Below are 17,211 nucleotides of genomic sequence, written 5' to 3' on the forward strand. Positions count from 1 at the left end.
ATTGGCATCCCTCCCGGGCCAGGGATATTGGCACACCTCCCAGGCCAAGAACATCAGCCCTCAGCCGCCCTAGAAATGGGGCTTAGCCTCGCTCTTTCCACTTTCCCTGGTGTGGCAAGTGGGGTAATAGGGTTGGGGTTGATGTCAGCTCTTTTATGGCCTCTGACATAACGCCCAGGGGTTCGTAATGGAGAGGCGTCTATAAGACACTGCCATTACTAATCTCATATTGCAAAAAATACCCAGTAAAAATAAAATCCTTTTAATTGACAGGAAGACAGACTGCTTAATTTAAAATAAATGCTCCCCACTCACCTCCCCAAATTTTAATCCCCATATAATAATTGTTTTATATTATGCTACAAATATGAATGAACACAACTTGCATTGCAAACATATGCACAATTCATAGGGAGAGACTTGACTAATCCACTGCCTCCCCTGGCCAGCATTTCCTCACCCCGCAGCAGGTGATTAACAGTTCTCTCCCAGGTGTAAAATGAGAGAGACCTGTCAATCATGTGGACCACACTGGGGAAAAGCTGGTGAGAGGCAGCATTGGACTAGTCGGGTCTTTCCCTAGAATCTTTTCCTAAAACTGAAGTTTAACACTTTGAAAAGTTACAAATTTTGTGTGCAACGCCAGGTTGTGCAAAAATGTTGCAACACTTCTCATGGCAGCATCTGGTATTTCTGGCAAAATTAAAGCTAGGGAGGAGCTAGGGACGCACAGGCATGACTTTGCCTGTTAAATTCATCAAAAATGGCGGCATTTCTTGTGCCAGAAATGTTACTTCAGCCCCTGTTACTTCTGCCTTGCTGGTGATCTCTCTGAGGGATTTTAGGAGACCAGTCTGATTCCTGCTCCTCAAAAGCTAAGTTTTCTGCTCTGCTTTTTGCATTTTGGTTTTGTTTTGCCTTGTTTTTCTGGATTTCTGCCATTCCCTGCTGGGGTGAGCTGAATTCCTTTTTGCTCTGTCTTCAGAAAATATCTGAGTACTGATATAGTCTTTTTGAAGCCTAGCATCTTCAGGGCTTTTTTCCCTATCAGTTGGCTCTTGTTTTGAAAGGGTTTTGGCGGATTGCAGACAGCAGCTTTTCTATCCTGTCCTATTTAGTTAGCTTGGGCCCCATCATTTGCTCAGCCTATCTTTCTATCTGTGTGAGTGTTTTTTCATCTTGCTTCACCGTCATTATATGTTGGGGGCTGCCTATTGCTTTGGGGTCTGCTCTGGGGCAGTTTAGATTTCCCTTTTTGTCTTTAGGATATTTAGTTCTCCGGCTGTGATCGAGGGGTCTAGGGCACCGTAGGAACCCCCCACGGCTACTGCTAGTTGTTGATAGGTTTAGGGGTCTGCAATCCGATAGCTGCCAACTTCTCTGGTTTTCTGGACTTAGCTAGTATTTCTGCTTTTGCCTCCTACGGTGACTCATTCATAATAGTCCCCATTGGGGCTGATAATCTAATTTCCCTATCATTATGTCTTTGATGTGAGGGAGGAAATCCACGCACAACATACAAACTCCTTCCAGATGTTGTCCTTGGTGGGATTTGAACCCAGGACCCCAGAGCTGCAAGGCAACACTTCCTAACCACCGAGCCACCATGAATTTACAGGTCATTGGCTGCGTAAAGATCTTATGTCTCTTAAATAATTTGCTCTGAATAAAGTGCTTCATGTATTTCACAGCTGTCTAATGATAAATGGATCAAATCTGTAATCTCTGTGTAATTCATCGGTTTTAGTCAAGTCCGTGTATCCTGTATTTTGCACAAGTTCTCTCCGTCAATATCCATTGGTGAAGTTGCTATAAGGTTACATGGCGTTCCAGTAACGAGTTTGTTTTCTTAACTATAAATAGGGTGGCACTTATTTTTTTTTTACAGTTGAGGCTCTATTTCCTGAGAGCAGAACATAATAAAACATGTAATTAGAGGCTGACAATGACAGGAAGAGCTATCCTGGGGAGCAGGCGGAGGGAACGCCAGGCCAGAGAGCTGTGGCTAGCCTATTTTAAATGCTAGGGAGTGAGAGGAGTGTAGAAAATAGAGATTATAAAATGAGCAAAGACATATTTGCTGAAATCATACTAACCTTCCATGTACAAGGAAAAGCAAGGGGTGCGACAGACAACCTGGAGCTTTATTACCGGTAATAGTGCAGAGACGGGCAACTTTCCGAGGTTAGTATTAAACTCCACAGTTAGGCTTTACAGCAAGCTTGGCATGGCCATCGCACTGTATTCGGTTCATGTCCAGATTTGTACACCTTTTGAAAACTTGTTCAGACACATATAGAAAAATATAATTTTGTGGATATTTTCTTACTGATAAAAAATACATGAAAATGGCAGGTTGGCTATTTACTATACAAGTTTTTAACTCAAAAGCGTCTCCAAAGAGCTATTCAAAATAATATAAGGGAAAGGATCTGGCTGCAATTCCGTGAAAATCTTCGTTGAAGGAAAAGCAGTGTTAAGTGTTGTGGCCCCTTCATTTTTTTTGATCTCTGGGAATTCCAAGTTTTAACCCCTTGTGGTGTAGTGACAACTGTTTCCGCTAGGGGGCGCTGTGTGGGTGTCCCAGGATGGACGGATTGCCATGTCCAGAGTGGTAACAGGAGCAGGGTGCTAAAGGATGGTTATGTATCCCAAGGTGGGTGGCCTTGGGATGAAGGCTTGATTATGTGCTGATCAGCAGAGCTCATGTTCCGTTTCAATGTGTTAGGGAGAAGCCTTCAGGTGATTGGTGAGACGGGTGGGACCAATCGCCTACAAACCCACCTAGGGGCGGGTGTATAGAACGCCATAGTAAAGTATATGTGTGTGAATGATTGAAGGACCTGTGATGAGGTCATAGCCATGTGATCCGGTGGGCGTGGCTACGGACCATATAAGGTAACCAGGGTAGGTCACATGAGTGAATGCTGGGACCCGATTGGTCCATATGGAAGATATCGTCTGGCTGACACGGCTGCCTTCCTGACAGCACGTGGAGAGGCTGTGTATAATGGCTGCATATGTCTGAGAGTTCCCAGGAGGGGGAATGAACGTCTGCACGGAGAAGCAGGTATGAGAAGGTAACCCGGAGAGGGGATATAACTGTGAGGCTAGAGAGCCTGTGTACAGGACATAACAAGAGCCTGTGTGACCACATGATTGACAGAGGGGAGCTCTGTCATGGACGCTATGCTGTTCGGATATGAACTTTCTGTTGATATTCATGGTTTATGATGCCTAATAAACCGAATGGACTGAGTTTATGTTGAGAAACCTGTGCCAGACCTGATTTATCGTCTGCCTAGCGAGTATCCCTTATCTGAATGACAAGCGCTACCTTACACACTCTTAGAAAGTGATGGCATACTGCTATACTATCCACTATACCATAAAACTACTTGTAAAAACACCCAAATTAGCTCAACCTCTTATTTATCTTTCAAAATTGATGATGGAGAGTACGGTAGCTACAGTAAGTATGGTACCTTGTTTTCTGGATTGTTGGTTGTCTCAATAGTTGGACGCCCATGGATAAGAATGGCATACCGCCTCAATTTCACAATATCTTAGTGTAAGAGTGGCTTTATGGTTCCTAATTTCTAAATATTTTTTGGCTTCTGGTATTTGCCCTTGCTCTTTTATATATAGCACTGAATATTCTGATTTTTTCAGACTGCACCAAATTTTTGGTTCTACAGGCTTCTTATTGATTTATATTACTCACTTATATAGCGCCTTTTCGGCACTGTCCACATTGGAGCTCACAATCTAAATTCCCTATCAGTATGTCTTTGGAGTGTGGGAGATACCTGGTGGAAACCCACGGGGAGAACATACAAACTCAGTGCAGATGTTGACTTTGATGGGCTTCTTTATATGTTTTGATCCTATTCACATACATTGCTACTTTGGGAGGAAATGCTGGCCTGTATAAAATCTTGACTGGATTATTCATTGCCTCTCAGTCCCATTGTATATCTAATTGAGGAATTTGATTAAATCCAGGAATTGAATATCCCCTAGCCTCAAGCAGGGTCCAGGATTGCATGAGATGATCATTCCAAAAAGGTTGGATGAATGGACCAATAACAAAGATATTTCATAGAATTTCTTCTATAGTTTGGGGCAGACCAACAAACTGTATTTGATGAACCTCCGGCTATGAATAGTTCACTATTCCTCCTCTCAAAGGAGTGAATATGATACAGATCTAGAGACTTAGATTACTGGACACCAGCGTGTGACAAAGTCACTGGCAAAGTACCGGAGGGGAGAAATGTATCACTGCCCTTGTTAACCTCAGTGATATGAACCTCGGAAAAAGCACCAGCACACTAAGTGCTGAGAGGGGTTAATCGGCCATGTTTAGGGCTAGGTAGAGTGGGTGGAGTTAAGAGGATAAACACATTCAGGGTTGGGTGGGCCTGGAAGTGCCAACTTCACAGCTGCAATTTCACCATAAAGAAAGGTGAACTTTTGTTGCGTGTTTCTGATCCCCACAGCGATCCGGACTGTTCCATACGTTATGCTTTTTTCCCATTAGGCTAAAAAGGCCATGTTTGTTTTGCTAAGGCTGCACTGGTTTATGCAACACCTTTAATAAACCAGTGGGAGATAAAAAGAAACAGCGTTCCCGTGTCGTCATCTGTGTGCAGCTGAGCGAGCCAATCTACCACCCCAGGCATAGCTTACAACATTTGTGTATTTTTGCTTTATTGCATGTTAGATAAAGCAGAGTACGTATAGAAATTGTGTCCTCCTCCTTTTTTTTTTTTTTTTGTCTGGAAAATGTGAAGAGGACATGATGACTGAATGAAAACTAGAGGTCATCGGCTTCACTTACCGACCGCAGCCGGCCCGCTAATCTCTCTAATGCTTTTCTGAAGGGGACAACAATGGGCACTTTCTTTCTCAAATGATTCGCAGATGAAGTAAAGCTTGGTTAATACAGTCTATTTTCTGATAACTGCAGTACGCTGGTAAAAAACTGATTTGGATGGAGGAGGAGCTGATGGATTATACACATTCACTCTGTTCCTCAATTCCATCTTAGTTTCTTTTATTGTTTTCTTATATAATTTCTCTCCTTCTCCACTCCTTTTCCTGCTTAGGTTACGTTCCGCTGCTTAGTGGTCCTCTCGTGATCCGATTAATGTTTTCTAAGCTGTTTTGTCTTTTCTTCCTTCTTTAGCTCTTTGTCCACTTCTTGCCTATATCATTATCATCTTTTATCTCACTTGCGCCTCCTTAAATTGCAAGGTAATCGTGAATGAGAGTTACTGTAAACAGGCTGCCGATCACCCGATGATGAAGTAAAACGCTCACTCATAGGGTGAAATGATGTTTTGCGCAGCACAAAAGGTCATCGTTTTCAACCGTGCATAATCTGATGTAAACAGGCCTGACCGTGCTGAGAATCATGGCGGCCTATGTGCGCTGAGCGATCTAGAATAAATCACTCAGTGCACGTTGCTTGGTCTGCTGAACAAACCCGTTCATCAGAACATACCGATGGGGAATATAGATTGTGAGCCCCAATGGGGACAGAGATGATGATGTCTGTAAAGTGCTGTGGAGTTAATGGCGCTGAATAAGTGAGTAAAATAAATAAAATGAGGACAGAAAGATAAAAAATGATAAACGAGTACTAATCATCTTGCGTATAGTTAATCATCACTCGTTAACGGGCCAAAATCCTGTTGGCCTAAATGGACGATAGAGGGCACTGATTAATCGCTGCTACAAAGCAAAAGGGAAGACGGTCGCGGGCGGTGGTATAGGTATAGGACATGCCATTGCAAATGGCACATGTAAGGTACTGTCAGGTTTTGCATTTGCACCCAGGAGCATCGCGGTACACCTCAGAGGAAGTTGGACAGCAGTTGAATCCTTAATGAGCATTCATAAGCAGACATTGATATAAAGATGGACAAGTGAAATTCATTTTGTATTGGGGCCATTATGCCTGGTGCACAATGAATATTTACGATTCATTAAGAATTAAGATATAATTGAATCAGAACATGATTGGTACAAATACAGGAGGTTATTTAATAATAATAATAATAATGTAGCCTATTTTATGAAGGACTTTCATCTATCAGTGTTGTCACCCCCTCTGTTTTTCTTATTGTCAGTGGTATTAACCGAAATGTATCATAACAAAAGCATGATTGTCGGCCTTAAAGCCAGCGCCATTTATCAGGCTACTATTTCCTGTTGTCCGCATTAGGGTGGTTCCACCCTGCTCAGCTTCTGCCAGGCAATTGTGTGAGAATTGAGTTGGGAACAGTACAAGAATCCCATTGTTGCCATAATCTGACAGCGGATACACAGAGGCCGAGTGTGAAGGACTCCTCCAGAGCTGTTCTGACATCAGAAATCTCTCCACAGCTTTCATGATTTCACCAGTTCAATGACCCTCATGTTTCCTGTGGTTTTAAGATGGAATAGAAAACCATCTTTGTGTTAGGTTGTATATAGGTACGAACTCTATCACTTTGTTACTTACCATATATTTCCTTGCAAGATTTGCACCTTTAACTATAGAGAATCTACTTTAGTTGATGCGTCTTGTATTAGAAGCTGAAATATCTTTTATAGGTGTAACACCCCTTTAGGGCTACCACTGTACCCTGGGTGTTATGGAGGGTCTCACCTCTTTTGTACGCAGTGTCTCCACCCAAATCTTGATTGGAGCGCTGTCTCTCGGCTGCAGAAGGACAGTTATCTTCTGCCAGGGGCTGATTCGGGAAACCCCTGCCACAGCTCGGTACACACTCAGGAAGCAGGAGTAAAACAGTTAAACAGATTTATTGCTATAAAGCAGAATTGAGGTGGGTTTAAAGGAATAAACATACAGTGCAATTAACTGTGCTCTATAAAAGTCATATACACATCACCGTCTAATTAAACTCCAACCCTGCAAATATAATGTGGCAAAGTCCCCCTGTTCTGTATTTACTCAGTCCAAACGTTGGGGCCCAGTTGCCACGGATGTTGGCGCGCAAAGTAACAATCGTGGGTGCACTTAGATGAACATTGATGTCAATAGTTTATGTTGCCGTGTACTCACTGTAAATAGCGCTGATAGAACCACAAGTCTCATAAGGGCACTCACTGTGTCTCTAATGACCGGAGGATTCTTTGGACTCCAGCTGGGGGCTGCAGGATTTAGACCTTTATCCGATGGGAGTGCCGGCCGGACTCTCTGAATCTTTGCTTTCTCCAGCAACACAGGTATCTCTGCGGGGTCCCCCACACTCTGCAACTTAGGGGAATCAAGATCCACACCGCTCTGTCTCTCATAACCAGCAGCAGCCACGTTCTCTCTCCTCTGCACATTTCCTTTCACTTTCTCCACAGCCTCCTCCCCCAAGTCCCTCCTCCTCCTTTCTTCTATCATCTCACTGGAACAAGGATCCCTGCGAGTTGTAGTCTTCTGTGACTCAGAAGAAAAGCGATTAGTGTCTGTAGGTCCCTGTTTAACAGCCACTGCAAAACTCCTTTTAGAGTGTGTAAGCTCCAGCATGCCGGTAGATGCCCTGACAGTTCCCTGTGCAGGTGTTAGGCCGGTTTCACATTTGCGTTTAGGGCCGCAGCGCACGGCCACCGCTAAGCCCCGCCCCTGCCGCACCTCCGCCGGTAAATCCGCCTCCGGGCGCATGACGCTACATGCGTCATGCGTCCCCTATCTTTATCTCTGAGGACGCAGGCCGTGCGCAGTATGCGTTTGTCGGCGCCTGCGTCCTTCTCACGGTGCGCCGAGCGCAACCAAATTGCAACAGGTTGCGTTTGGCGTTGGTCAGCGCACCGTCAAAAGGACGCAGGCGCCGCCAAAACGCATACTGCGCACGGCCTGCTTCCTCAGTGATAAAGATAGGGGACGCATGCAGCGTAATGCGCCCGGAGGCGGAGCTACCGGTGGAGGCGGGGCGGGGCTTGGCGGCGGCCGTGCGCAGGCCGACGCTGCGGTCCTAAACGCAAATGTGAAACCGGCCTTACATAGGTCTTTTATTTTATGATTTAGTTAAATGCCCAATGTTTGAATAAAGTATATAAGAATAACTGGTGGGAAAATCATGTATTATCATCATTTAACCATTAACATTTAAAGGATGGAACTAGATTTCTCTTTCATTTTCTTGATTCTGTGTTTTTGCCTATTTTTTACAGGTGGCAACCTGTTCCTGGAACTAAGGCAGCCATGCTAGTGAAAGTGAATAGTTTAAGACAAGTGCCAGTCTCTCCATCCTGTACAACTCTTCAAAGTAGCAACCCAAAAAATTCTTTAGGCCGAGCTGCTGGATATGCTCATGGTCAGCTCTCTTCTGTGCAAGCCAACCCTGGAATTGATACAAAACAATCAATGCAAGTAAAGAAAACAGACAATGGTGGATTCTGTCTTGTCTTGACTAATGGGGCCACTTGTCAAACTCCACAGAGGACTCCTACAGGTACACTGCAGCCTTCCTCCCCCAGGTATGGATCCCCACCACCTATATATGATGAGCCATCTTTAGATTCTCCAATTTATGATGAGCCTCCTGCAGAGATGGACTTCGAGAGTATGACTGTACAGTCGCTTTCACCGCCTTTGTCCCCAACTAATAGTCTTCAGAGCCATTCACAGACTCCCAAACTTCTGCCCTATCCAGGTCATCCAAGTAAACACAAGAGGAACACATCTGCTACGGAATACAGCCCAGCTGGCAGAGAGTATATAAAGCACATGGTCAATGTTGATCAATCCTCTAAACAGACTATTTCTCCTACTGGATCTCTTGATGCCTATCCTAAACAGCAGCCTGGTCCATTGGCCTTAAAAGACAGCTTTAAACATTCTTGGAGAGTCTTGGAAGCTAATGTTCTCAAGAACATGGAGGCTCACCATAACAGGCAAAACAGTCTTCCCCAAGACTACCCAACGGTGGTAAGCCAACAGGACTCTGGTTATTCCACAGGCCCCTCTCCTAGCTTGAGAAAAAGGAAAGGTAGAAGACAAGGCACAGTTCAGACAAGGCCTGGTTCGGTCGGCAGTAGTAGTGAACTAAATGCACTAAATGATAAACTAATTGCAGAAATGAGGTCAGTAGTCTGCAGAACTACTGCAGTAAGGGGCAGTAAGACTAGCCTGGACACGGACATGATAGAAAACATTGCCCCAGACAATAACAAGGTGCGTTTTCAGACAGACTCCTTAAAAAACTGCATGGGCAGAGAGTCAAGGGATGATATCACATCAAGCAGTAGGTCTTTGTATAGACTTGGATCTGAAGTGAGAGATTGTAAAGGAGAAGCAAATACTCAGCCAGAAGTGGTACGACAGAAACGGACCTATGAGAAGATGGACTTTGTGGAGAAGAAAGTCACAAGCCAGATAAGTTTACTCTCGACTGAATCCACAAGGACGGTATCACAGGTATTTTATTTTACTTGATACATATAGAAAATAAAAAAGTGAGCAATTAAAAAAAAAAAAGAAAAAAATGAAGCACAGCCCTCACTTATTTGACTTGGTATACTTATTTTATATCCTCTATCATGGGATTCTGTCTTGGTAAAGATGGCTCTAGGTTACAGGCTTGAAGCCTTTGTTGTAAATTGCCAGGTTTCTGTGACACTCCGTATTCTGATCAGTTTTGTCATGGAGATCTTGTAAGAGTAACTAAAAATCAAGTGCTTAAATGACCCCATATACCCACATAATTGCTACTATTCAACTCAGATGAGGTATTGGTAATTTTGTATTTGCTCTATTGAATCTATACAAGGTCTCCATGAGATCAGTAACCAGAAGGAGGTATTGAGTGTACAAGATGTGTTGTGCCAGTCTTAGTGTGCCCCCTATAGTGCCAGCCGGAGGCTTTTCCCTTTTTACACCATGCACCAGACACAGTATGCTTGCAGATGCTAAGTCAACATGTACTTAGGTCATAATATTTAAGACTAAAGCCTCTCATACACATTAGTTAGCGATCTTTCCCGGTTCCTTCATACACAGGAGCACTCATACGAGGGAGTCATTGCCAGACTCCTCCCAGAAAACAAAGGATTGTCTATTGGAAACGTCCACATCCAACGTCATTAGACCCCCATACACATTATATAAATCTAATAGGCTCAACCGAGAAAATACCCCATAATACGTGTGAAATAGAACATAAGGTCTTGTGATACATAATTGAGGTAATGCTGTAATAGACTGAATAAAGGGGTAAATCAACAAAGTAAACAGAACCAGAGAAGGAAAAATGGTAATAACTCACAAAACAGTAATAAATGAGGAAAAACAACCTTTATTGAATACAAATTATCATGGTCCAGTCATGAGTACAACAGTGAGAAATAGGAGTCAGAAACGAAACAGCAGGGGAAGACATATAGTTAGGCATTCGTTGCATTATATTGTAAGAAGACTGTGAACTAATCTGTAAAAGTAACGGCAGTGTAATAACAAGTCAACTATACAATAACATACCCGTATTAGTCCTCTCCTGCTGGAATGGTGTCAGCACCATACACATTAGACTGTTGGTCAATCCAAGCCTATATAGGTGGGTATGGCCAATTTTGGTCTAATGTGTATGGTAGCCTTAAAACTCTGGTGTATCTTTTTCCTTTAAGATAATGTAACACAATCCTTAGATGCTTAGTAATCATCGTTGCCAACCCATTTTTTGTTTTTATTTTTGGACAAGTTCTCTAAAAAGTCACAGAAAACATTGATGTTTGGAATTCCATACTAGATCATAAACATTAGAAGTGATACTTGTCTAAAACCTAGAATACTGATAGGAACACATTAGCAGCATTCTCGTGCAAGTAGGAAGACAGTCGTCACTCTTGACATTTGGTGGTGCCAGAGGCAGGATGTTCATCCCAATCATAGCGCTGTCAGCACTTGTCCTACACACTACTCAACATGACACCAGGCCGTATCCAAGGTCCAGATGGGCTAAAATATCTACATTGGCCATCTTCTCGATACATGGATAGGCTACAATGAATGAATATAGGTCAGCATATGACATTCAAGTTATTCCAAGTGTTGTGGTTTTCTGTACATAATCTCAATAATCTATACCAAACCTTTCAGCTTCATGAAAACAATCACAAATGCATTTTTAAGAACACTGGATGAAAGTACCTTATTGTCTCACAGAAATTTGTGGATGGTTGCCAACTTTGTTGGACATGAGCATTGATGGCTGTATATGTCAGAACGAGATCTGAACACAGTGCATGGACTGGCTGGCGGCTCTCCTGAACCGAGCATGAAAGCTTCATGTATTTCTATGCAGCTGTCACGCTCGGGTCATGAAGGCCACCGGCCAGTCCATGCACTGCGTTCAGATCTTGTTCCGATTTATATGTCTGTCTTACTGAGGCCATACTATCAGTCATGGTATGAGTGGTTGGTGGTATAACATGCAGTTTCATAGTTTGAGTGGTTGAACTTGTTTCATGAGGTAGTTGTCTTTAGGTGTGGTCATTAACTTTCCAAACCCGGAGGGACATACCACATATGTCAAGGTAAAACATTATTGGATTTCACTATTTGTTAAAGGCACCATCAGGTTTGGCTCTACCAGATGTGCAAGTTAAGCCGGTTATCAGTGGCTAACTTGCAGCTGAAATCAGAATTTCTTATGTGCAATGTTGATGTCATATCCAAAACTGCACAAGATTTTAAGTGTCAGATAATTAAAAATATGTTAACTGTATAGTTTAATATTTTTTTACCAATTATAATGGATTAGGAAACATTCACACATCAGTATTTTCGATCAGTATTTGTAAGCCAAAACACAGAACAAGCGTCAGTGTTTCAAATATAGTTTTTCTCTGTAAAGTTCCTCTCCTGATTTTGGCTTACAGACTCTGAAGCAAAATGCTCACCAAATATTGATGTGTAAATGAGGCCTTAGACATGTTGTGTATGTGAACAGGCATGTTTCAAATCAAACAGCAAGCTGGAATCTTAAAAATGATACCCTTCAACTATTCTAATGATTAATGCACATAGTGTGAGCTACCAGTCACGATAACCTGGAGCTCAGTGTGACCTTCCGCATCGCTTCCATTCCCTGGGCTGTGTGCAGCACTTCTGTAGTCTGACTCCATGTCCTGCCTTACAGCCATCATTTACTTCTTATCACGTCTTGTTATGACATTGTAGTCCTTGATTCGTATTGTCATCTAAACAAGTCATTATCCACCTTGTGGCGTCTTATTCCTACTGTCACTTTGGCTGATAGAAGAAAGTCTGTATTACCTTTTGTTTTTATGACCCTGGTATCTTCTTTCATTATATACTAAAAGTCCAGTATGTTGAAATAGATTTTACATGTCACTTACTAATATTTTACAAAATCTTGTAGATTTCTCTCTAATCACTGAGCATCATAAGGCTGCAATTCATTATCATCACAGATTAGAATTACTAGGTCAAGGTCACAGCTCACCTCCTCTCTCTCCCTGCACAGATAGCAGAACATGCCTAAAAATCTGTCCCATAGTAGGTGACGAGATGTTTTTTGGCAACTTGATGATGACCCTATCCTTGGCAATTTAAGAGCAGTGGAGGTCAGACACTTGGGTCCCCTGCCAACCAGCTGATTGAATGGGTCTTTCAGTGTTTACCATGGACACCTATACATAATACCGTATGTGGCACTGTACCTCTGTACAATTCATGGGGGTGAGCTGCTGTACCCAACAGCTACTAGGAGATGTACAGCGTCCTGCCTGGTAAATAAGCATGACACTCAGCTGATCGAGTAGGGGATGACTAAAAAATAAAAACAAAAATTCATTAGTGAGCTGATAGTTGGAGAATAAGGCTGTGTTCTCACGTAGCGTTTTTTACCGCGGATTTTCCAATAAATCTGCTATAAAACCGCGAAAAATAAGCTTCCCATTCAGTTCTATACATTTTCCACTTTTTGTGCACATTGATGCGTTTTTTACCGCGAAAAAAACACATTGTGGTAAAAAACGCAGCATGCTTATTAATTTTGCGGATTTTTCCGCGCTTCTGGTTATTTCTATGCGTTTAGAAAACGCGCAGAAAAAAACGCATAAAAACCGCGCAAAAATCGCGGTAAAAACATGCAGAAAACGCGCAGAAAAAAACACGAGGTGTCTGGGAAGGGAGTCAGGTTTTCCAGCAGAAATTTTCTGCTACGTGTGCACTTAGCCTAAGTATCTGCTGGTGTGAACACATCAAAGGTGACCTAAGGCCTGTTTCAAACTTCCGCTTTTTGATGTCAGTCAAAATCCGCCAATTTTTGAAAAAAACGGATCCACCAAAAAAAGGGGTGAATCCGTTTTTTCCCCCCATAGACTTACATTAGTGGCGGATCTTGACTGATGTTCGTCCGTCCCACCCGTTTTTTGATGTATCCGCCAAGATTTCATATGAAATGCCGTTTCGGGGAGCCGTGAAAATTCTCTCTCTCTCTCTCGATCGCTCTCTCTCTCGATCGCTCTCTCTCTCGATCGCTCTCTCTCTCGATCGCTCTCTCTCTCGATCTCTCTCTCGATCTCTCTCGATTGTCCTGTCCCCATTACTACTAAACAGGCCAATAAACGAGCAGCTCGGTACTTGCCTGACATCAGCCTGTGTAAATGGACCAAGAAATTATAGCATGCTGCTTTTTTTGAGGGGTGGGGGTGAAACATTGTTTAAAGAAAATTACCGTAAATATAAAAAGGACCCAAAATGCCACAATAAAAGCCTTGGTTGCCATGTGTTTCAAGTTTTTCTATATGTTGCAGTGTTTTGGGTGTGACTCCACCCTACAATGGGCAAATACTCCCTCAGTTCCAATGTCTGATCCCCTGGTCCTATACATAATGGGCAAAATCCAGAGGGAACTGTAGCTACGTATCAGCGCTTAATTTACTGTACAAAGTGCACATTGACATTTTCATATTTTGCTGCTATTTTTTACAATAACACTTACATGTGATAGAGTCGAGCAGTCCTGAATAATTAAAATCAATCTGTTCAGCCACTCGGATCTGAGCAGCTTGCTGGAAATACATCCTCTATCTCTAGATTTATATAGAGCATCAACAGTTTATGTGTTAGTTATATTTGTGTTTCCCCTTTGATCTTATTCAGTCCTCCTGATGATTATCTGTTGTTTTTTTTTAGACAGTATTATTAGTGATTATCTGTACAAAGTTACATTAGAAAATATTGAGGTTTTGGTCATCATATGAAAAAAATGTACATTTCATTGTCTAAACTAGTTTATTCTGATTGCAGAGTGGGACTCTGGAGGGGAATCCTATACATGAAGGCCAAGGACAGACAACCTTTGGACCTGGGTACCAGTTTCCTTACACTACTTTGAAAAAACCACTTTCCCAAACCAGCATGGCGGACTGGGCTTCAAAGAACCTCAATATGCACACACAGGGAATTTTCCGCAGGAGAATCTCAATTTCCAATATGTTGTCATGGAATGGTGGGTCCATCAAGAAACCCATGTTGATCACCAGCAATCGAGTCATCAAGAAGGAGGCCTGTGAAATGTTCAAGCTGGTTCAGATTTACATGGGAGACCGCCAGGGCCGGACAGACAGGAACCAAGTGGCTTTAGTGTTGGTAACAAAATGTTGGACGGTGCAGGGTTTGCGGGATGAACTGTACATGCAACTGGTGAGGCAAACCACCAACAATATGACTTACAGAAGCCTGTCCTTAGGATGGGAACTGATTGCCATAAGTTTGGGGTTTTTCTCTCCATCTCCAAAGTTTCAGTCATACTTGGAAGGTTACATCTACAGACATCTGGAAGAAGCCAGTGACCAAAACAGTAAGTATTCATCTTTTCATTTTATCTATTGCTTTTGCTCATAAAGGGGTTGTCCGCTAATAGGACAACCCCTTATTGATGTAAATGTTTGGCCTCGATAAAATAAAAAAGTTTATACTCCCCTCCCTTGCCGGCAAGGCTCTTGTGCAGTTGTATGACACGTGATACCCGGCATCCAATCAGTGCTGGCGTAACTTACTTTCCTTGTCTTCGGACGTTTTGAACATGAAGAGGAAGTCATGGCTGCAGCTGTTCTCGGACTTCATCTTCAAAACATCCGAAGGACAGTAACACCAGCGTTTATTTGCACCATGTGTCATACAACCGCACGAAAACTAGTGCCGACTCCACGGGAATGGCGCCAGCATTGGACGTGAGTATAAGCTTTTATATTTTATCAGGGCCAAACATTAAGATCAAGAAGGGGTTGTCCTAGTAGTGGACAAACCCTTGAATTTATTTCAATATAGAAAGTTTTATTACATATTACATGCACTGAATATGGGAAAGAATGTGTCGACAGATAAAATCTATATTATAGTTGGACATAAGTAGTAGTTCTTTGCTTGGGTGGAGGAATGCTGGAATGTGTAGCTTGAAAACTAAGGGATTCTCCAATTGTAGATAATACCCATGGTAATAAAGATTTACTTCCACTCTGATCTTTTGCTTTTGGAAACAAGGATTTGCATTTTAAGAGCATACATGAGAACCATACTATTGACTATAAGCAGAGCTATGACTTCTTGTATCACTTGAAGATCTTGGGCCTCAATGCATAATCTGTATCGGGACCCCCCACCTGCTATGTGATGTGTATGAGTGGGCACCAGAGCCCTTGTGTGACTGATCCCTGTGCACCCACTATAGCTCCACCACCATCAGGTCTTAGGCTGCGTTCACACGTTCAGGTTTTTTCGCATTTTCGTGGCGGCTTTTACCGCACGATTTTGCCGCGAAAGCGCAAAAAAAAGCATCCCATGCAATCCTATGAGATTCCGCAATGCTGTGCTAATGCTGCAGATTTTCCTGCGGCGGAATCGCATCGCGGAAAAATACGCAGCATGCTCATTAATTTGCGGAATCGCGGCGATTCCGTCCACATAGGAATGGATTGTTTTGCTTACTTTCCGCATGTGGCTGTGCCCACCATGCGAAAAGTAAGTAGAACATTTGCAGATGGTACCCACGGTCCGGAGGAGAGGAGTCTGTCTCCGGGCTGTGGGTACCATATCCCTGTAAAAAATAGAATTAAAATAAAAAATCGGGTTATATTCACCTTCCGGCGTCCCGCGCAGCGTCTCCAGGCTTTAGCGATACACGCGGCAGCTCCCGTTCCCAGTGATGCATTGCGATGACCTTTGCTGATGTGCGCGTCTCACGATGCTGTAGCGATCTCGCGAAACCGTGACGTCATCAAAGGTCATTGCCGCAATGCATCACTGGGAACGGGACCTGCCGGAGCATCGCTGAAGCCTGGGAACGCTGCGCGGGACGTCGGAAGGTGAATATAATCCGATTTTTTTTTATATTTTTTATTATTATTTTTAACATTAGATCTTTTTACTACTGATGCTGCATAGGCAGCCTCAATAGTAAAAAGTTGGTCACACTCGTCAAACACTATGTTTGACGAGTGTAACCAACCTGTCAATCAGTTCTCCAAGCGATGCTACAGATTGTTTAGAAAACGCTAGCATTCTGCAAGCTAATTACGCTTGCAAATCGCTAGTTTTTCCGCGGGAAAATCGCAGGAATTTAAAATGCAATTTTCCCACGGAATGGAATTCTGGAATTCTCGTGTTAACTTCCGCTTGAATTTCGCTACGTGTTAACCCAGCCTTACAGTTCCACAGGTGAATATTACAGAGGGAGACAACTGATTTTATATTCTGCTACCAGCCTACAATCAGGCGGCATATCCCATCTGTAATGTGAGTACTGGCATGACCTACAGACGAGAATACCCAAATAGTCTTTTATTTTTAACCAGAGTAATTATTCTGTAACCTTGTATCCAGAACAAACATGGGAGGAAATAATCCAGGGGGTCGGAGTTCTTATTTTTTGTTCACCACTCATCGAGCTATAGATGGGGGGATATAAAGAGAAATTTTACAAAAGAGTGAGAATTGACCTCTAATTAAGTAAAATAGGCTTTAAATCCGTACAACTAAATAACTTAAACGTTATTTGTCCTCTACTATTATAGTGAAGACCTCTCCTTAGGATAGGTCATCTATATCAGATCAGTGGCTGTCTGGCACCCAGCACCCCCACCAAGCTGTTGTCAGTGCCACCTCTGGCTGAATGTTAGCCGTTGGGGCACTGAAGAGCACAGCTTCGTCAATTGTGTTGTGGCCGCAGCCGTGTACCGTAG

At 42.9% G+C, this 17,211-nt stretch overlaps 1 protein-coding gene across 5 annotated transcripts in view; it reads left to right on the top strand.

Moving 5' to 3' along the window:
* LOC141069653 (rho GTPase-activating protein 39-like) overlaps positions 1-17,211 on the top strand; it is a 116,278-nt gene that overhangs the window by 63,305 nt on the left and 35,762 nt on the right. For all 5 annotated transcript variants that reach the window (XM_073559407.1, XM_073559405.1, XM_073559406.1 and 2 more), the window contains exons 3-4: positions 8,176-9,421; positions 14,279-14,831. In XM_073559407.1, coding sequence (XP_073415508.1) covers positions 8,176-9,421; positions 14,279-14,831 — 1,799 coding nt within the window. The remainder of the gene's footprint in view (positions 1-8,175; positions 9,422-14,278; positions 14,832-17,211) is intronic.

This window comes from Dendrobates tinctorius, unplaced genomic scaffold (genome assembly GCF_039654945.1).
Source record: "Dendrobates tinctorius isolate UK_male_01 unplaced genomic scaffold, ASM3965494v1 ptg000270l, whole genome shotgun sequence".
In the NCBI taxonomy this organism is placed as follows: Eukaryota; Metazoa; Chordata; class Amphibia; order Anura; family Dendrobatidae; genus Dendrobates; species Dendrobates tinctorius.